Source organism: Danio rerio, chromosome 5, assembly GCF_052040795.2.
Source record: "Danio rerio strain M-AB ecotype USA chromosome 5, GRCz13ab, whole genome shotgun sequence".
Classification (NCBI taxonomy): Eukaryota; Metazoa; Chordata; class Actinopteri; order Cypriniformes; family Danionidae; genus Danio; species Danio rerio.
Genome location: NC_141025.1, coordinates 39,370,752 through 39,393,843, shown reverse-complemented (window position 1 = coordinate 39,393,843; position 23,092 = coordinate 39,370,752). Strand labels below are relative to the sequence as shown.

General features: G+C 32.4%; 2 protein-coding genes across 7 annotated transcripts; both read left to right on the top strand.

Moving 5' to 3' along the window:
• The first annotated feature begins 63 nt into the window (after positions 1-63).
• si:ch211-284e13.9 lies at positions 64-10,168 on the top strand. 5 transcript variants are annotated; one of them, XM_087252539.1, is made up of 4 exons: positions 64-98; positions 3,935-3,976; positions 4,197-4,257; positions 6,909-8,024. In XM_087252539.1, the coding sequence occupies exons 3-4, from the start codon at positions 4,243-4,245 to the stop codon at positions 7,365-7,367; spliced, it is 474 nt and encodes a 157-aa protein (XP_087108665.1). In that variant the 5' UTR covers positions 64-98; positions 3,935-3,976; positions 4,197-4,242; the 3' UTR covers positions 7,368-8,024.
• On the top strand, positions 8,460-19,551 carry LOC147844072 (uncharacterized). Of its 2 annotated transcripts, XM_087253847.1 has the most exons (5): positions 8,460-8,530; positions 9,197-9,251; positions 15,077-15,106; positions 15,418-15,472; positions 17,478-19,551. In XM_087253847.1, exons 4-5 carry the CDS (start codon positions 15,458-15,460, stop codon positions 17,955-17,957), a joined length of 495 nt encoding a protein of 164 aa, XP_087109973.1. In that variant the 5' UTR covers positions 8,460-8,530; positions 9,197-9,251; positions 15,077-15,106; positions 15,418-15,457; the 3' UTR covers positions 17,958-19,551. The 2 variants fall into 2 exon arrangements, with proteins under 2 accessions (XP_087109973.1, XP_087109972.1); XM_087253846.1 differs by lacking the exons at positions 8,460-8,530; positions 9,197-9,251 and having other exon boundaries at positions 14,460-15,106.
• Positions 19,552-23,092: the final 3,541 nt, after the last annotated feature.

The following is a 23,092-nucleotide window of genomic DNA, read 5'->3' as shown; positions in this document are numbered from 1 at the left end:
GGCTGCCTGTCATTGGTCAGCAGTATAGAATAGAACATCATATCCTAGAATGTGTAACTCCGCCTCTAAACACACGCACACAGTGTTCGTGTTTACAGGTGAGAGGTCATGCAGTGTGTGCGCTCCCCTCAACTCTATCATGTGGGTTTTCTTAGCTTGGAGCAACGTTTGGTAGGCTATATGATTCGATAAATATCTGTCATGTGGTTTAGAGCTGCCTTTCATGAACTCAGTTTATTACCGTACGAAACAGATAAAAAGCCACGGACCATCCCTGATTGTAGCCTTACTCACAGATATTAAATCACAAATACAAGCTAATCAACTCCCACAGAGCCTCGCCTGATTGCTGCCATTTCCTGGTAATTTGTAAACATAGATAAGTACACAGGAACAGCCTACAGTGCTGTCTTATGTATACTGTGCGCTGCTGGATAACTCCAGGCTAAACTGTGGAAAATAAATAATTCATCATATAATGCATCTATTGTCTGCACTGTGTACGCTTGTCATCTGACTCTGTTTTCGATAGAAATAATCCATTCTTAACCTATAGGAGACTTCTTTCATAAAACATTAAGGAAGCTTACCTATTCCAAACTTGTGCTTGTATAAGTATGTTGGAGTATATTAGGACACCGGCTAATACACAGCATCATACTTGACGTGTGTCAGGATATTATGTGGAGAGAGCCACTGTGTTTATTCCGAACTATGTTCAAATCTTTTGTCCAGTTTGTCTCCTCATTGAACTTGCATGTCATAGATTTGTCAAAATGACAGAAAGGTATTAAGTAGATTATGTTAGTTATAAAAACATGACACGTTCTGGCAGAACATACAGGTACAACTTGTTCTAATCGCTTGTTTACGTTTCTGTATAAACACTAGATGGCGATGTCGACTGATTAGTCAGCTACAGAGTATTATATAAACAGGCATTTAATTTAATTAATAATTTGGTTAAAAAAAAACTCCTACAATCTTATTTGTTTGCAAAGATGTCATGTGTGAATATTATCTTGTATCATCAATGATATAAATGTGATATTTAATCTTTAATTATAAACTAAAGCATAGATGCATTTTAATTCTTTGTTTGAAAATGTAAATATTAAAAAAATATATCAATGAATATTTATTTAATAAAAATAAATTTACCAAAATCACTAATAAAGTGTTGTTATGAAGCTTTGTTGCTTGGAGCAGAAGTGGATTTAACTAATAAGCAAGGTAAGCAGCCGGTTAGGGCCCCAGGAAATATGAGGGCCCCCAAATAAATACCTAAAAGTATAAATTCATTCATTCTCTTTACGGCTTAGTCCCTTTATTAATTTGGGGTCGCCACAGTGGAATGAACCGCCAACTTATTCAGTATAGGTTTTATAAACAGATACCCTTCCAGCAGCAACCCATCACTGGGAAACAACCATACATTCTCATTCACATACATACACATACACTACGGACAATTTAGTTTACCCAGTTCACCTATAGCGCATGTCTTTGGACTGTGGTGAAAACCAGAGCGCCCTGACAAAACACATGCCTACACGGGAAGAACATGCAAACTCTACACAGAAATGCCAACTGACCCAGCGGAGGCTCGAACCAGCAACCTTCTAGCTGAGAGGCAAAAGTGCTACCCACTGCGCCACCGCGCCGCCAAGTACAAGTTATATATAACATAATTTTCTATATTATATTGTATGATGAGGGTCTAAAATATTTAAGTTTAACGTAGTTATTACATCTTTACAAATGTGTACTCCACCCTCAATCATGGAGCAGTCCAGTAGTCAAATCAGGTAAAGATTTAGTTTTTAAAATGAAATTGTTTATTTATCTTTTATTGTTGTGAATTCATTTTAGTAAAACACATAATTTAAAAAGTTTTACAAGATGCTTTACATGCTGTTATTATTTAGCATTAGGACAAAATGTAGAAAAGGAGATATATAAGAAAAAATAAAATAACAGGAAAATGAATTAATGAAAAATAATTTAAAGTACAAAAGGTGCAATTTAGGACTTTTGGGCCCAACAGCTGGAATTGCTTATAGGGCCCCCAAATCACTAAATCCAAAAGTTAATAATGAGGCATAAGTTTAATTCAAATTATTCTCTTTTCTATTTAATGTGCAAAGCTGAAGAAGGTGATTTTATGCATTGTATTTGGAATTGGATATACACTACCAGTCAAAAGTTTGGGGTCAGTTTTTTTTTTTTTTTTAAAGAAAATTATTCTGTTCATCAAGGCGGCATTAGGAAGAGGTACAAAGAAGTTAAATTGTTAAATACTTTTATGTTAAATAACTGTTTTCTTATTGTATTTAGTTTCAATTTGTAATCCAGTCATTATTGCTTTTATCACTATTACATTAATACTACTACTACTACTACTACTACTACTAATAATAATAATAATAATAATAATAATTCATATTAGAGTGATTTGTGAAGAATGATGTGACTGAGTAATGAAGCTGAAAATTCATCCTTAAAATGACTGGAATAAATAATTAAATTAAATGATAAACAACTTTTGCACAGTTATTTTATAGTACAATAACATTTAACAGTTTTTACAGTATTTTTGATGAAATAAATGCAGCCTTGGTGAGCAGGAGAATCTTATTTTAAACCATTTAAAATACCTACTGACCCCAAACTTTTGACTGGTAGTGTATTTTAAAGGCTATTGGGTACAGATTTGTAGGAGATTAAGTCACAATAATACACAATGTGACTTCAACATTCTTAATTTTTTGTTAGGTCTTGCTGATAACAATTTAAAGAGTGCAAAAAAGCAGAAAGTTGTTTAACTTTCTTATATATGCTTCTTGTAAGTGTATATTTCTTAAATTAATTTCTGATAAACCAGTATCAGAATAGCATAAAATAATGTTTGATCTTATGTCATTCACTGAAAAAAATATTCAGCAAAATTGTTGCAATTTTAATTAGGTTCAATTTAAACAAACAAACAAACAAACAAACTAAATGTAATAATATTCAACCTATTTTTATTTTTTTTTATTTAAATTCAGCCCAAATAAATTGTTTACAATCACTTAAATTTTTTTTGTGTAAATTTAAGGAATCTGTTTTTTAATCTTTTTTTCAGTGTATTATCCACTGGTCAAAGGGAAAAATGTATACTTTTTATCACATCTAGATTTTTTGTAAAACCTTGGCTAATTTATGGATTATTCTATTATTATTCTATTATTGTTATAATAATAATATAATAATAATAATAATAATAATAATAATAATAATTATTATTATTATTATTAATTATTATTATGGTGTACTTTACACTCAAAAAATATTTTCTTGCTTGTTCAAAGTACTTAATTAAAATGAGCTGAAACAACACAATTATTGAGATTTCATTGCGACAACTTAATTTTTTTTGTTCAATCCACATAAATTTATTAAAAAAGTGTTAAGTTAACTTCATCGATTTGTGTTGGGTCAACATGAATGAATTGTGTGGAATCCTGCTTTTTTTTCCAGTGTATGTCTTCTTTTTAATCATTATGTGCTGTGATGATGCTGTGTTGTTGAGAAATGTGTTGGTTGTAATCTGTGGTTATTGTTATGTTGTTTTGTTTTTGTTAAAATAAAGATAAAAAATACAACATACAAACTAAAGCTAGTTGCTAAATAAATAAATGCATTTCATGTCACACCTAAGCAGGAAATCAAATAATAAAGGGGAGAAACAGATCTGCAAATATCATTCTTTCAGGTGGAAACATAAGAAGACAGTAAATTTGGCTCTTATATGGTTGGTGTCGGTAACAGTGATCCCGCCCTGTCATATAATCAGTTGTAAAGCAGTGAAAGAAAGGTCAGATGAGGCTGCTTATAAAATAGAGTAAAAGCAAAAGTGAAAGTTACGTCTCTGGTGTTCCCCTTTATTCAGGCTGCGCTTCACAGACGACGGAATGTACATTTCCTGGTGAAGGTATTTGATTGCTTTTTGTCTTCTTTCACTGTTGTTATGATAATTTTAAACATTCACCTAAGTGGAGGTTATGTTTAAAAGTAAGTGCTGACATCTTGACCTTTTCTGGATTGATTTGTAAACTAAACCATCTCACGAAGCTTTACTTATTCAACCTATTGTGGATTAAACGGTTTTATGTTACCTCTAAATGAGCAGTATGTCTCTGTATTGTTCACAGGTTTCTTAGTCTTATCTCTGGATCTGCATTATTTCCTGCATAAATCATGAACAAACCAAAGGTAGGGCTTTTGTATTCCTTTCATTTTGTATGATTTAGAGAGAACACTATTGGAAGAAATTAGATCTAGCACACTGAACCACAATTCAATAAACAATACACTAATGTTGTATGACCTTGACCTTTTAATATTGGAGGACCACCAACACTGTATGTTTTGAATGTCTCCTTTGTCTGTCACACTCATTACAGGTCTTTCAGTCTCTGCTAATGAGCTGATGATCTGAATCAGGTGTGTTTGTTTAAAAATAAGAAGACATGAAAAATGTGGAGAGCTGGTGGTCCTCCAGGAACATGGTTGAGAAACACTGACTTAGAATGTAAATGTATATTTAATTTTTGTTTTTAATTTTAAAAAGAGTTGTATTATAGGGCTTGGCCAATAAACTATATTATATCAAATCGCTCTAAAATCTGTTGATACAGGGTGTCTGCATAGTCTTAAAAAGTCTTACAATATCTTAAATCTCAAAAACAAAATTTTAGGCCTTAAAGTCTTAAATTTACTGAAATATTGTAAGTCTAAATCTTTTTTTAACAGGTCTTAATTTTTTTGTGTTCATGTATAGTGACCCAATCAGGCCAATGTCTATCCAATCACGGTCATGCCCTCTCAACAAAACTTTTATCTTTTTAAACTTGTGATTTTTACCTTTATTTACTATACTGGTTAAATTATTTTCCTTACATTAACACTTGTTTAAAAGTTATTTACTGCTGAGAAAGCTGACCTGGACAGACTGTTGTACATACATTTAGTTTATTATAGTTTTTAAAACCTTCAATGCTTTTATTTTTAAGAAAGGTTATGTTGAAAAAAGTGTGCATACAACTAGCTTGCTTGTTTTGACACAATATTTAAAATATTTAGCTCAGAATTAACTATATATATATATATATATATATATATATATATATATATATATATATATATATATATATATATATATATATATATATATATATATATATATAAAAATTTATTTTATTATTGTATTAACTCAATTATTGTACTAACTATTGAAAAACTCCTTAGCATTTAGTCCTATATGAGTCTAAAATTTCATTCATAATGAATGTGAAAATGTCTTTAAAAGTCTTAAATTTAACTCGCTGAAGCCTGCAGAAACCCTGTGATAACAATAAGCTTCAGACTTTTTTACTCTATGTACAGTATATCTAAAAGTAAAAGCCAGTCACCCAGCAAAAATGTAACAATGGGAATCTAGAAGTGGGTTGATATTACAGATGCACCGAATTAACATTAACAACTGAAATATATATTGCTATTGTTCAATATGAAAAATACTTAATCGAGACTGCATTTTTGCCACATCGCCCAGCCCTAATATAAACATTATAAATAATTCTATTGGAGTACATTTTACATAAAATTACTATTTCATTTTTCATCTAGTTTTTATTGTAAGAATTACTATTCCTTTCTGAGAGAAAACTTTCTACACTATTATTTTAGCATAAGTTTTCTTAATAATATTATTATTGTGCTATAAGTATTCAAAAAGAAATAATAATAAATAATAAAACTAATAATAAAATAATAAAGAAGACACAATAATCACAAATAAACCCAAACCCATAGCCCATCAGAGATTTTTAAGACAGAGCATGTTTTAATAGCTTTTCTTATGATATACAAACATAAATAATTTTAATTATATATTACGATTAACTACATAGTAATAACTATATATTATAAAGTTAATATAATTTTCTATTATTCATTTATTAAATTTCCTTTGGCTTTGTCCCTTTATTCATCAGAGAAATGAACCGCCAACTTATCCAGCATATGTTTTACACAGTGAATGATCTTCCAGCTGCAACCCAGTGCTGGGAAATACACTAACATTCACACACATACACTATGGCCAATTTAATATATTTTTGACTGTGGGGAACTAGAGCACCCGGTGGAAACCCACGCAAACACAGGGAGAACATGCAAACTCCACACAGAAATGTCCACCGACCCAGACTCGAATTAGCAACCTTCTTGCTGTGTGGTGACAGTGCTAACCATTGAGCCACCATGTCGCCTTAATTTTTTATAAATTTATTTGAATGTTTCTTTAAAACATTGGTCTCAAACTGGATTCCTGGAGGGCCACAGCTCTGCAGTTTTGCTCTAATCCTATTCAAACACAGCTGATGTAACTAATCAAGGTGTTCATGACTCTTTTGAATATCTTGATTAGTTGGATCAGCTGTGTTTGATTAGGGTTGGAGCAACAATGTGCAGAGCTGCAGGCCTCCAGGAATCCAGTTTGAGACCCATGATTTAAATACTGCGTACATGATTTAAATACCGTGGGTTTTATTAGAAAATGATGTTAAATATGATGATGTGATGTTAAGTATGTTCAATTAGAACAATAATGCCATCAAATTAAGTAATTAAATTTTTAACACTGTGCTTTAAAACCCCAATGGTATTTTCAAAGACAAAAAAGTGTCACTGTTGCTGAATGAACTAATCAGAAGTCAATTAATCACTAGTAAATGATTCAAAGTCTAAATAGTAAGGCTACGGGTTTGTTTTGTTAATGAAAGAACCGTTATGTTGAATGACTTGTTTGGATTCAATGATTTAATCAGATTGAAAGTGTTTCTGTCTGTCTGATGTTTCAGTGTCCTGGCTGTCAGGGGTCTGATGATATCCGGAAGCTGGATGGTCAGCGAGCGGTCTGCAAATCTTGCTCTAAAGTGAAGCGGTGTGTGTTTCAGTTCTGCTGGGCCTGTCAAAGAGAATGGCCGCGGGATGCTTCAACAACCAACTCTTGCATGCTGCCAGACTGTGCGCTCCGTGCTGCCCTTCTCAGCGTCAAACTGATCGATGACCCGCAAAGTTCAGTGTTAGGGTGCCCTTATTTCAGGGCATGTCCGGGATGCAAGGCCCTGCTTACACACAGTGGTGAGGGCTGCCCTAATATCATCTGTCCAAACTGTGATGAGGAGTTCTGCTTTCGCTGTCTAGCTCCACAGTGCTACGATGATCAGTATTATGACAGTGACAATGAGGAAGATATCGAGCCAGAGCCCTGTGTGATAGTAGACAACACTCAGAGCCTTCAAGATCTGGGACTCTAGTGGACGTCTGTGAGGAAAAACTACTAAAAATACTAATGTCGTCATTTGCACATTTATTTGATTTAAAAATCAGCAAAAGAAAGAAGATCACTATATTTTAAAAAGGCAATTATGTTACAGTCTTATTTTTATCTCTATATGCTTAAAAAACAACAAGAACAAAACAAACAGAAACCTTGCACTGTATGAATTAAGGCAAAGTGGAATTAGCACTGACATATTACTGCTTTTTTATTTTAATTTCAGTGATTGTATGTAAGCTATTATCTAATGATTTCAGAATTTGTTATTTTAAAATTTTAATTTAAATTGAGAAGAAATGTTAGCAGACCTTTATGAAATAAAACACCTTCATCAAATAAAACAAATACTAAAACCCCATAGTAAAGTATATTCAGAGAAACTAAGAATTTTCTAAATGGTCTCTAGTTAATTTTTCCTAATCTCTATGTGCTTCTATTGTCCACAAGTATCAGTAAAAGTATCTGCTAATTGATTAAATTCATTAATTCATTCATCTTTCTTCGGCTTAGTCTCATTATTAAAGAGGTAGCTTTAATAAAAAGGGGTCGCCACAGTGTAGTGATTCTTATCCAGCATATGTTTTACACAGCAGATGTTCTTCCTAAAAAAAGAATAAATATTTTCATGCAAAAACATGGTTTGCTGTTCTTTTTAAAATCAAGGAAAATATTTTAATCCAATTTAAAAGAACATTTAGAATATGATAAAAACTATTTGGATGCTGTGAAATACTTCATGATTACAGCCTTGATCAAGTATTCAGAACAGATAGGCTTATAATAATAACGATTCTTACAGCACAGCTTTCTCATATAAACGGTAGAAAAAATAACTATAATAATATATAAACTGTATAATAATATAAAAAACTGTTTTATATATATATATATATATATATATATATATATATATATATATATATATATATATATATATATATATATATATATATATATATAAATTTGGGTATCACTTTTATCTTTTCCCTTAAAAACTGAAAGATAAAATATTATAGCGAAAGTAAAAGTGCTTCAGTATTTTGGTATTTCCCTTTATAGTCTGCTTAGGCAGGTGATAAACACACACACTCTTTGTTTTTCTCGTCCGGTGAAGTGGAAAGATCAATGAGCTAGTCTTCAGTAAGTACTTGTTTGCATTTTGTTAATTTGACCATTAATTTGATAGTAGTAAGAGTGCATTAAACTGTCATTTCACACTTACATGTAGAAATAATGTTTTTTTGTTGCTAGAAACACATGTTTGAAGTCAATGTTTTGACATATTTATGGCGCACATGGCAATGTGTTAACTGACCTACATACCATGAAATTTATGACATAAAATGTCGACATTTATTTCAAAATATTACAGAAATGGCTGCTTATATATGGGAATATATATTTATTAATTATTAATTTATTATTGTATAATAAATTGTATTTATTGTATTGATCTTAACATTCATTCTCAAATCCTGTGAAGAGTCCTCTCTCAAACTCCAATTCAAACTTGCTTTATTGGCATGACAAATGTTATATATATGTATTACCAAAGCGTTTGTGATGTTTACATTAAACAAAACATGAGAAAACAACTGACATATAATAGAAGTGCTAAAAACACAATAATTAACAGAACATTTTACTAACAACATTTACAGATAAAATAATATTAATAAATAATTATGAACAGTATATTTTCTAATACATTTATAAGTATTTATATGTGTGTGTGTGTGTGCGTGTGTGTGCGCGCGCGTGTGTGCGTGTGTGCGTGCGTGCGTTCGTGCATGCTCTCTCTCTCAGGTGTGTTCACCAGTGGAAGTGGTCCAGGAGTATTTATGCAATGAGCACTCCAAAGGTAGAGTAGATTGACCGCTGAGAGCTCTCCTTGTAATGTCAGACATTTTGAACACAATATTTTTAGGCACTTGCACTGGCTGAATAATGGTGGGGTTGAATTAAGTTCCTTCGGATTATTTAGCACCCTGTGCCAAGGGGTCTGATAAAATGTGATGTGTCTAGAAGTGTCCTGTTCTTAAGTTAAAACCTTTAGTATGATAAAATATTGCTCTTTTAGTTTTAGAATGTGATAACTGAACAATAAATAAATAACCTTTAGGGCCACTAGCAAGATTATACTCAATACATTTGTTACAGTTACAGTGGCTGCTGTTAAAAATCATACATGGCATGAAACGATGTAGCCAGATGAGTCAAGGCTGGACTTAATTAAAGCATTATAGTAAAAAAGAATCACACTTAAAACATACCAAATGCAATATGTATATGGGAAAAAAAGTATTTTAGTACAACTTTCACAAAACTATTGTTGTAATGACTGAAACTGAGAAATAAATCTGTTTGTTTCTAGACTGTAAAAAAATCCATTAAATTTACGGAAAAATACTGGCAGCTGTGGTTGCCCCTTATCTACTGTTTTTAACATTTTACGTTTGTAAATTCATTTTACAGAATATTTATGTTAAAATACATTCCACAGTCTGCATTTTTCATTAAACACATTTAACCTGCTACGATGATCAGTATTATGACAGTGACAATGAGGAAGATATCGAGCCAGAGCCCTGTGTGATAGTAGACAACACTCAGAGCCTTCAAGATCTGGGACTCTAGTGGACGTCTGTGAGGAGAAACTACTAAAAATACTAATGTCGTCATTTGCACATTTATTTGATTTAAAAATCAGCAAAAGAAAGAAGATCACTATATTTTAAAAAGGCAATTATGTTACAGTCTTATTTTTATCTCTATATGCTTAAAAAACAACAAGAACAAAACAAACAGAAACCTTGCACTGTATGAATTAAGGCAAAGTGGAATTAGCACTGACATATTACTGCTTTTTTATTTTTAAATCCCAGAGCAAAAATCCCAGAGCAAAATCCTCACTAGTGTCCTCACTACAGAGGGTTGAACACTCAGACAGTGATGAGGTTAATGACATAATTAAGTGTCTAATTAAAGGAGGATGGAGAATTATTGATGGACAACTGTTAACAGCAGAATCACTGAAGGAAAGAAAAACACAAATTACAGCCAAAACCAAAAATGAAATCAACTGAGATTAAAATTCTAAATAAAAAAAATAATTAACAAAAATGAAACAAATCACACAATAAAAATGTAATTGCTCAAGATCTCAGCAGAGATCACTAAACAACAACACAAGCATCAAGAGCTTCACTCATTACTGAGCTCTGACTTTATTTCTGTCACATGAACAAAAGCTCTTGAAAAAACAAAATTTCTGCTGTTCATTTGAAGTCACCATGATGGAGGACAGAGTCTGTTTTAGTCTGGCTCTTTCAACTATTTGCTCTGACAAATTTTTATTTAGGCTGCTATAATTAATTGTGTGAATCACACTATTTGTATAGCATGAAAAGTCAAAAGAAAAAAGAATAATAAGTCGGATAAAATTAACTATGATATCAAAACCACCCTCAGCTGCTTGGGCACTCATTGAATATCTTGTTAGTTATAAGTGAGAAATAAATATCATATGTAAATGAAACCACATGACCTAAAGCAGCCAATGACTGTTTAACAGGTCTAGATACACCATTCACAATGAGAATGTTTGATCTATGGCAGAACTTAAAAACACACAGACATCAACAATTAGTCTTTGAATCTCAACAATGGTGACAAACAAAAAACAAAAATCAACCCAGAACGATACAAAACAATCTACTGAAATATTACCTCCCAAAACATTCTGTAAATCTTTATTTCTGATTAACAGATACAGGAATCTAGCCAGGGGGGGTTGGGTGGTTCGAAAGGCACTCTACACTGACAAGGTCCCAGAATTTGCCCTATTTTGACTGCTATAAATAATAAAAATATCCTATCAAAGAAAGAAAAAACTAAGATGACGTAATCAATGTCATCTTTCGCTAAGTTACTGTATTTTTGTTAAACAAAGAAATCGTTTTACAAGTAACTTTTATTCTAAATCTTGGACCTTATTCTTGAAACAAAAAATGACCAATGAAATGGTGTGAAGCTCCAAAATGCAATTTTGAAGCATAATAAAGTTTAAATAATAAATAAAGTTGCATGATAAATTTTATTGCTAATAAAGCTTGTTATTTATGAATTTTCAAATACACTAGAAAAATTGAGAAGCTCTACATTATTATATTTAGTTTTTTTATTCAAATTGGCCAAATTCTGACAGAGGAAAGTTGAATACTGGCCAGTTTGTTAGTTGCATACTAAATGACAATAGACTAAACGGTTTTTCATTTAAAACCTTTAAAACAGATTAAAAATTTTTTTCTAATGATATATCATGTGCTAAATTTGTATTTTAAAAATAATAAGTTTATACAGTTGAGTCAGAATTATTAGCCCCCTTTTAATTTTTTCTTTTTAAAATATTTCTCAAATGATGTTTAACAGAGCAAGGAAGTTTTCACAGTATGTCTGATAAATCTTTTTTCTTCTGGAGAAAGTCTTATTTGTTTTATTTCAGCTAGAATAACAGCAGTTTTAAACAAACAAACAAAAAAAAACATTAGGGTTTTATTAGGGTCAATATTATTAGCCCCATTAACATATTTTTTTCAATAGTCTTCAAAACAAACCATTGCTATACAATAACTACTTTCCCTATCCTACCTAGTTAACCTATTTAACCTAGTTAAGCCTTTAAATGTCACTTTAAGCTGTATAGAAGTGTCTTGAAAAATATCTAGTCAAAGAATATTTACTGTCATCATGGCAAGGATAAAATAAATCAGTTATTAGAAATTAGTAATTAAAACTATAATGTTTAGAAATGTGTTAAGAAAATCTTCTCTCTATTAAACAGAAATAGGGGGGCTAAAAATTCTGACTTCAACCATGTAATATGTATAAATAAGTTTTTTTTTCTTATTTCTTCATTATAAACTTTTTGGAAATGTTTTTGTTACATCAAAAAAGTGTGGCTACGATGATCATCTAACAAGCTAATGCTAAAAAAAATAATGCTTAATGTCACTAAAATGCAATGTTTAAACCTCATAGTTAAATAAAAACGGTCCACTTTTTGAAAAAAAGAACCACCCCTTTCATTAGGCTGGCTATAGGCCTGATGTATGGGGAAAAGCAAATGGATGGGATCTGTGAAGTGGAATGCCTCTTCATTGTTGAGGGGTCCTGATGCAAACTTGGTGCAAGGCAAGCTGCATCCAATGCTTTTAATGTGCACAACTCCACCCCTAACCCTAGCTCTCACAGTGACATCATTGAGTGCATTGTGCCTGACATTGCAAGTCTGAAATATGCAGTCTCGGCTTGCAAATCTTCCAAAAAAAGTCTGCATCCAGATACTTTTGAGAAGAATTTAGTTGTGTCACCAAATCCCAAAAATTCTTTCTTTTCCAGTGTCCCAGCTGTCAGGGGTATGATGTTGAAGTTGTGGATGGTCAGCGAGCGGTCTGCAGGTCTTCCACTGAATGTCGTATATTACAGTTTCAGTTCTGTGTGTCCTGTCAGAGAGAATGGCCACGGTACAATTCAACCACCAGTGTCTGTGAGCTGCCTAACTGTGCTCTCCGTGCCGCCCTCCTCAGTGATGAAAAAATCAGTGACCCGAGCAGCTCAGTGATAGGATGCCCATTTTTCAGGGTCTGTCCAGGATGCAAGGCCCTGCTAACTCACACTGGAATTCACTGTTCCAGCATCAGTTGCCCTTATTGTAAAACATGGTTCTGCTTTCGCTGTCTGAGTCAGATTCATCACAATACTGCATGTATAATGTTGGACAATAAGCAGAGTCTCAAAGATTTAGGGTAGAGTTAATAAAAAAGTTTTGAACATTAAACATAGGTCTGAGCTATATTGAGAAAACTATAACACTGGGATATTTTGTTGGAATATTAATATTTCTCCTATACACAGGGCACACCATGACTACACCCTCTTTTAAAAATGAACAAACAAAACAGTTTCATTAAATAGTTATAGGCATTAAAATAACAGGTTAGGCACAGAAGATCTTGTAGGAATAGAAAAATACAAGATAATACATTTACATTCAGAGTTATTGCAGTGAAAAATCACAAATTGCACATTTAGATTAAAACTTTGACTCATATTTTCCCCTGACATATTAATTTGGCACTGTGATGTTTTTTTGTTAGATTAGTTCCAGTTTTGGCTTTGGTACTGAATAATCTAATGTAAATACACAAATATAATATTGTAAAGCTTTCCAAAGAAAATAATACCTTAAAAGAGAGCTCGGTGAGGGGTGTACTCATATATGCTGAGCACTGTACATATTGTGATATTTAAAACTGTTTTAAAAGAATATTAAATAGCTCTGTTTGGGAAAAAAAGACTTATTTTCCTAATGACTGGGGTGATGATGTAGGTGAGTGTACAGTATCTGCAAAAAATATATGAAAATACAAATAAATACAACAGACCTAAGATACAAATGAAATACACTGGGCTTTTTGTTTTTGTGTGTTTTTTCTTCTTCAGGAGAGTCTGTTAATCTATTAATCATTGTTAAAACTATACATTTTTATTTTCTTGTGCCTGAAGGATTTAAACTCTTTTACACAGAAGCAGACATAAACCATATGAAGGAGAAACTCTCAGTGTTATGTTTAATCCAGAAATGTGGACATGCTTTCTGAACTGTGGTGCCTGCTCAACTATGATCCCAACTTAACATCACACATCCTGTAATCACACAATACAGTGTCAATGCTCAAACAGTATATTGTGCAGACCTAAATAAAACACTGAAACTAACCTAATCAGAACTGGCCAAATATAGCAAATGTGATTTATAAGGGAACATTAACACTGAAGGAATTCTTAACGTACTGTTAAACGTCTTATTGTAAACACTGATATTCTTGAATGTGTTTTAAAATGTACAAAACTGATTAATGAATAAATGATAAGTGATTAAAACAATGGACTCAGTTTTCTTTCTGAATCTAAAACACCCATTAATGCATAAAATCAGTAAAAATATATATTGGACTCAAGCCAAAAGTATACAGTCAACCAATGTCATTATTAAACACACTGTAACACAACAGACTTGGTCATTTGACCAATCAAAGCAGTGCAAACTTATGGAAGGCAATTAAGTGTCTCCATGATTCATTCATTCATTTTCCTTTGGCTTAGTCCCTTATTTATCAGGGGTCGCCACAGTGGAATGAATTACTAACTATTCCAGCGTGTTTTACGTAGTGGATGCCTCTCCAGTCACAACCCAATACTGGAAAAATGTCTCTATGATTTGAAAAAAATAAAATAAACACATTATTTTTCACTGGAGCGACAATCAAACATTAGTAATTGTTTCTCGCTTCTAGTGTCATCTGCTTTAATGTATTGTCTTAATTACAAATACACTGGTTTGTGGTAGCTTTACTGTCTGTTGTACTTTGTTTTGTTTTTAGTTACTGCTACACTAACAAAGTTTTTTTTTTTCAATAGTAGGCTATCTGAAAAAACAATCTTTCTTAGGATAATTTACATGGTATCTGTGTGTTCTGTTGCACCCAAAACTGAAAGTTAAGGATGATAGAGAAAGTAAAAGCATTTGAGTGTTTTGGTATTCCCCTTCAGTGTTCTTGGTAATCCATTGTATAATCTGGTTAAGCAGGACATTTTGTCACATAAGTTTTGTTTTTCTCGTAGCGTGGAGTGGCGATCTGTGAGCTGTCTTCAGTAAGTAGGCTGATTGTTTGCATTTAGCACATCATTTTATTTTATATTTGATAGTGATAAGAGTCTATTAAAATGCTCAACTTGTTTTCACACTTGTACGCAGAAACAATGTTTTCTTGTTGCCAGAAACACATTGATATTTGTAGTTGATATTTTGAGTTATTCTTATGGTGCACTTGGTATTGTAAACATTAGCTGAGACACAGTAACAGTGTCCTCAATTTCCCTGCCAGCACAGTTCCCAAAACCTTTGTCTTTCCCTCTTTAAACCTGTGCCTCTCTCTCACACACTTTCTCTTTCTGTCTTTCAGGTTTGTCCATCAGTGGAAGTAGTCCAGGAGTATTTATGCCATGAGCACTGCAAAGGTAGATTGACCATCGAGATCTCTCTGATCTCTGAATTATTGCCGATCATTTGTTTTATTAAGAAGGTGAAAATGGTCAAATAAATAAAATAACCATTTGTGCTACGCGTAAGAATAGACTTAATAAATTTATTTGCTGTTATCCATGACAATGTAGTTGAATGAATTATGTTGTAGGCTACGTTGTAACTGTATGGAGTTACAGTACATTTCAGATTGGGATGTACAGTATTGCATGAGTCACTTTACACCTACGTTGTATGACAGACTTATTTTAAGAAACTTGTACTTATGAACATACCAAATGTAATATTTGAATTTCTTATTATTTTGCCTTTTAATAAATGTTTATTTCTTTTTAATCAAAGAAAAATCCTCCTAAAACATGATTTAATGAAAAAAACGGAAAATGTACAGAGAAGTTGACAGAGATAAAATTTTCATATATCATCCTTTATGCAGTATATCATATAGCTGTTTGTAAAAGTTGTTCAAAATGCACAATAAATTATTTTTTCCTTAAAGAAAGAATTGATTATGGATTTATGATTCTAAACCTTAGGTCATCATTGCCCGCAAAAGTCTACTTTCACCTGGCTCAAACACTTCAGGCAGAGTTTATTGCTGAAGCACAAGTCTTTTAGCACAAGTTTCACAAAAACTCCTGTTGTAATAACTGAAGCTGAGTAATTACTCTTATTTTGTATCTAGTTTTTATGTTTATAAGGACTCAACAAACCTTTAGTGGTGACTTTGAAACTCTTTGATTGGCAGTTGTGTTCAACAGAAACGTGCATGAATGGTTATTATTCTCAGCTCTTAAGGAAATCTGACACAATGTGCACAGATCTAATTGTAATTGATACTGTGAATTCATTGTAAATTTCACTTCAATTGCAACAGTCATGATAAATTTAATTACTAGTGTAAGGATTTGGATTAGTTCATTTTGGCAGTTCTTTTTTCACAAGCATTTGACATACTGAGTTGATAAAGAGGAATTATATATCTAAAACATCTCATAATGTATTATGTATACACAAGTTAAGTTGCTTAATTTGCTCAGGTTGTTTGCAATGGAGAATCAGGTTCATCAGCGAATTCTTATTTTTTGTAATTGGAATAGGACTTAAGTTATAAAGTTAAATCAGTTTAACACTTGATTTTGATGGTCCAGTTGAGTATTAGTAGACTATCTGCTTAATATCTGTTGATACTACTGCTAAACAGACATTTGGCTAGAAGAAATCTAGCAAGTACATGTCAACTTACACTAACCCTAATCTAAAAGTCTGCTTATAATTTAATGAGAATTAGTTGTTATGTAGATGCAATGTCACTTAAATTGAACAACGTGAACTTAACTTGAACAAACATACCATCAAGATGAAGTGTGACCAAAATGATGGGACGATTGGCGCGGGCCCTTGATAATGTCTCTGGGGCCCCCCTAAATGTATGGGCTCTTAGAATCCTCCTAACCCAACTGTTATGCAGCTCAATATTGCAAACTTCTATTTTTTTTCATACTAATTTAAGGTCTGCAATGCTGGTTCATATTTTACTGTCTGCTGCGCACGTATTGTTTTTAGTTACTGCACTTAGGTTTTTAGTTATTTCATTATCTAAATTTATTTTGTTATATAACATATTATATAACAATTAGGATAGTTAATATAACTATATTAAAATGAACCTCTGACTTATATTATGAAAATTAGGGTTGATGTTATAAGTGAAAATGTTTTCTTGGCATGTAAACTACTGCAGGAGACAAAACAAATAGGAACATTTTACCAGCATAAAATATTAAACACTTTAAATATCTTTTGTTTTATCTGAAAATATATAACGCTTCTAAAATGGTTTAGTGTAGTTATATTTTTTAAACGTAATTTTTTAGCTGTACACCTATTTAATTTTAAAATTTTATAAGTGGAAAAGAAAGAAGATCTGTGGATCTGTAAATTGTGATCAAAACCCAACAATCTTTCCTTATTTCCCAGTGTCCCAGCTGTAAGAACTCTGCTGTCTGTGCTTCGGCCAGTCAACGAGTAGTCTGCAGGTATTGCTCTAAAGTGAAACGACGTGTGTTTCAGTTCTGTTGGGCTTGTCAGAGAGAATGGCCACGTGATGCTTCCAGCACCAATGCCTGCATGCTGCCAGACTGTGCACTTCGTGCTGCCCTCCTCAGCGACACAATAATTACTGACCAACAAAGCTCGGCAAAAGGATGTCCTTTTTTCAGGGCCTGTCCACAGTGCAACACCCTGCTAATGCACAATGGTAAAGGCTGTCCCAACATCACTTGCCCTCATTGTCACACATACTTCTGCTTCCGCTGCCTGAGTCGACAGTGCATTGGGTTAAGAGATTTTGATATTGGTATTGATGGTTTCCGTCAACAATGGCTTTTACTTCATGGTCATGAAATAAATATATGTAGAGTGGTAGACAACAAGAGTCTCAACATTTTTACCAAATGATTGAATAGCCAACATAGCTCTGTTTGTAAAGACTGTTTTAAAATAATGATTGAGGTGATTCTATAGGGGAGAGTATCTGGATTAAATATATAAAAGCTAAATACAATATAAATACAACATAAAAGCTAAACAGAATATATAAATATAATGGAGTTAATTAACAAATGAATTAATCTGCACTTTATGTTGTTTTTTTTTCTTTCTGGGGAGTCTAACAGTAGTCCCAAGCAGAAATGAAGTCCAATCCAATGTAAAATGACACTGTATAGTCCTCTTCATTGTATAAATAATGTGAAAAAAACTATGAATCTAATAATCATTGTTAAAGCTACAAATATTTTTGTTTTTTGTGCCTGAATCCTTAACACTCTTAAAAAATGTGCATATTATACATTTTTACTCTGTTATCGTTAACCATTGTAAGTAAGTCTAAAATGACATGCGTTCTGAACTGTGGTGCCTGGTCAACTATGGTCCTAACTTCACATCACACATACTGAAGTGTGATTATTGCCTAATATGCACATTATGGGGCAATGCTGAAACAATATATTGTACACACACACCTAATAAAACTAATAAATAGCTTAACACTAAAATCCACCTATTCATAATGTTTTATTTATAATAGAATACTTTCACTGTTAAATGTGTTATTATAAATGCTGATACCGTTGAATGTCTTATAAAAAAAGTTCAAAACTCTTAACTGATTAATGAAAAAAATTGTTATTGTGAAAAAATTGTGAAAAAAGTGATTAATTACAATGGAATCTGTTTTGTTGTTGTTGTTGTTGTTGTTGTTGTTGTTGCTTTTAAAGGCTAATTAATATGTAATATCTAAAATTCCTCTTTTGTTCCTGTAAATATTCTTAAATAGTTTTTGGAATTAAAAAAAGAATATTGAATAGCTCTGTTTGGAAATAAAAATTGCTTACTTTCTAATGATTGAGCTGATGCTGTAGGGGAGTGTACATTATCTGCTTATAATATATGAAAATACATAAATACAATAGATTGCAAATAAAAAACACTGTGCTTTTTGTTTTTGTGTTTTCTTTTCTTTCTTTATGTTAAGTTCTGTACTAAAATAGTGTTTGCATATTGTTGCTTTAGTTAGGCTGCTTCTATTGTCCTACTTTGTTTTTAGTAAATGTATCTGCCGATTCATTTATTCATTTTCGGTTTAGTCCCTTTATTAATCTAGGGTCGCCACAGCGGAATGAACTGCCAACTCATCCAGCATGTTGTTACACAGCGGATGTCCTTCCAGCCACAACCCAACACTGGGAAACTTCACACACTGGGAAACATCATTTACACACATTAATACACTACAGACAATTTAGTCCACCCAACTAACCTTTACCACATGTCTTTGGACTTGTGGGGGAAACCGGAGCCTCTGGAGCAAACCCACACGAACGCAGGGAGAACATGCAAAAAATGCCAACCACACAGAAATGCCAACTGACCCAGCCGAGGCACGAACCAGCGACCTACGTGCTATGAGGCAGCATCACTACGCCACCGGGTTGCCTATCTGCTGATTGGTTAAATGTAAATGTAAAAAGAGAATAAAAATTTAGCAAAATATTTTTTAAAGTTATTTTTAGGAACAAATAAATAATTATTTATATAAAACTGTAAAATGTTTCAGAAAAGGCCTTCATTCTCTTAAAAAGACTTTATGAGATTAAGAACTGAACATGTAAGATGTATAATTACAACTTTGATCAAATGTCCAGAACCAATAGTTTTATAAATATTTATATATATATATATAGCAGAGGCCATTTGTGCCTTATTACAAAATAAATGTTGCATATAAGACATCTATTTTAATATATAAAATCCAAACATCAACTTGTATATCACGTTTATTTGTATTTTGCATATATATCCATATGTATTATGTTTCCATGTGCAGAAGAACAGAAATAATTGTCTTAACATTCATTCTCTAATCCTGTGCTTTTTCCTCTCTCAAATGCAAATTCAAACTCGCTTTATTGGCATGACATTATACAGTTATATATGTATTACCAAAGTGTTTGTGGTGTTTACATTAAACATGAGAAAACAACTGACACATAGTAGAAGTGCTAAAACACCATAATTAACAGAACATTTTATTTACAGATAAAATAATATTAATAAATAATTATGAACAGTATATTTTTTAATTCATTTAGAAATATTTAGATGTGTGTGTGATCTCTCTCTCTCAGGTTTGTCCACCAGTAGAAGTGGTCCAGAAGTATTTATGCCATGAGCACTCCAAAGGTACAGTAGAATGACCACTGAGAGCTCTCCTATCTCTTTTAACGTCAGACATTTTGTACACAATATTTTCAGGCACTTGCACTGGCTGAATAATGGTGAAGGTAAATTAAGCTATGCTTTATTTAGCACCCTGTGCCAAGGGGTCTGATAAAATGTGAGGCAGTTTTCCTCAGATAAGTGTCTAGGAGTGCCTTCCTGTTCTTGTGTTAAAACCTTTAGGATGATCAAATGTTGCCATTTTAGTTTTAGAATGTGAAAACTGAACAGTAAGTAAATAACCATTAGGGCCACTGGTAAGATTAGCCTTAATTCATTTGTTACAGTTATGATGCTGTTGAAAGTCATACACTTTTCAACTGTATAAAAGCATTTTAAAAAAATTAATTCTCAAAAGCATTAATTAGAGCATTATAGTAAAAAAAATCACACTTAAAACATATCAAATGCAATGTGCACTGATAATTATTATCATGAATAATAAAAAATGATTAGCCTATAAGGAGGGAGAATCTTACTAAAATATTCTTCAGTGACAAAATCTTAAAGTGTGCCTGTATGCTTTTTCAAGCATTACCTTTTGTACAGTATGCCACGTGTCACTGTTTGCAATGGTTAAATCTCTGCAAAGTTATAGATCAAAATGAACAAAGTTACTTTTTCCTTAAAGAGTCAATTATATTTTGCACCTTTGAATCTGAGCCTTTGGTCTTCATTACCTGCTAACATCAACTTTGACCTGCCTCAAATACTTTAGTTGATTTGTTCTGCCAAGCCAACATTAATTTCTGAGAAAACAAACAAAGTATTTAACAACTTTTACAAAACTACTGTTGTAATGACTGAAACTGAGAATTTAATCTGTTACTTTGTTTCTATTGTTTATAATTCAGTCACTAAGCATATGAGCTCAACAAAATAAAATTCAGAGGTGACTTACCTGAATGTATTTGAAGCGTTCATAAGCTCAACAGAAATGTTGATAAGTTATAACTGCGTTCATTTATTCACTTTAACTGCAACAGTCTTAATAGATTTTATTACATTGTACAAGGACCTTTTTAGAGTATTTTGTTCTTGTTAATCAGCAAATTCTTTTAATGATTCATCACTGAACTTGGGGATAAATTAAAATCAAACTGCTAATTTGTCCATACTAGTAGAATGTATTTTCGTGATTACAAACTCGCTGGTTTGTAATAGTTTTACTGTTTACTGCACTTTGTTTTTTTTTAGTTTTAGATAATCCCTATTGTGTTCCCAAATTATTAATTCTTTACTTTCACATAGAAAAGTACGGTTGATGTTACAGGAAAATGAAAGTATTTTGACGTTGGATGCATGTAAACAACTGCAGGTGACTTTCAAAACAAAAAGGAACATTTAAGTATTAGGATATTATTATTATTATTATTATTATTATTATTATTATTATTATTATTAGCATATTAGGAGTTCTTTAAATGCCTTTTGTTTCATCTGAGAATTTATAAAGCTTGTAAAATGGTTTATGGCAGTTGTAAATGTTGAGTAAATCTTAAATCTTTAGCTGGATATATATTTTGATTAACAGTTATACAGTATGTGTGGAAATGGGATCTGTGAAGTGAAATCCCTTTTTATTTAGTTGTGTCACCAAATCCCAATTATTCTTTCTTCTTTTCTCAGTGTCCCAGTTGTCAGGGGTATGATGTTGAAGTTGTGGATGGTCAGCGAGCGGTCTGCTGGTCTTGCACTGAATGTCGTATATTACAGTTTCAGTTCTGTGTGGCCTGTCAGAGAGAATGGCCACGATACACTTCAACCACCAGTGCCTGCAAGCTGCCTAACTGTGCTCTTCGTGCCGCCCTCCTCAGTGACGAAAAAATCAATCAACCAAACAGCCCGGCGGAAGGATGCCCCTTTTTCAGGGCCTGTCCAGGATGCAAGGCCCTGCTGACTTACATTAAAGGTATCTGTCCCAACATCAGATGCCCTCATTGTGAAACAAATTTCTGCTTTCGCTGTCTGAATCACTCCCTTAATCACAGAGCTAAATGCAAAGTTTTGGACAACAAGCAGAGTCTCAAAGATTTAGAGTAGCTTTAATGAAAAAGTTCTGAACATTAAACAAAGGTCTGAATTGGAAAAGACACATAAAACACATATTTAAATTTCTCCCATAAACACTGCATGGGTACACCCTCTTTCGAAAATTAATATTTTTACCTATTTGCATGCATTAAAACAAAACAGTTTTATTAAATATTTATAGGCATTAAAATAAGAGATTAGTCATCAAACATCTTGTAGAAATAGCAAGATAAAAGAGAATACGTTTAAATTTCAAATGAGTTATTCCAATGAAAAATCACAAACTAGATTTTTAAATTTTTCCTGTTTATTAAAATTGTAACTAATATTTTCTCCTAACATTTTAATTTGGCACAGTGATGTTTTTTGTTAGATTAGTTCCAGTTTTGGCTTTGGTACTGACTAATCTAATGTAAATGCACAAATATAATATTGTAAAGCTTTCTAAAGAAAATATTAATACAAAAGAGAGATCAGTGAGGGGTGTACTCATATATGCTGAGCACTGTACATATTGTGATATTAAAAACTCTGTTTGGAAAGCTCCTTTTGGGAAAAAACAAACAAACTTATTTTTCTTATAGACTCAAGTGATGCTGTAGGGAAGTGTACAGTATCTGCATAGAATACATGAAAACACAGATAAATACAATAGGCACTCTCAGAAATAAAGATACAGGAGCTGTCACTGGGGCAGTACCTGTTCAAAAGGTACATTTGTACCTGAAGGGTCCATATTGGTATCTCAAAGGTACTTTTCAAGTACATTTGGGCACTAA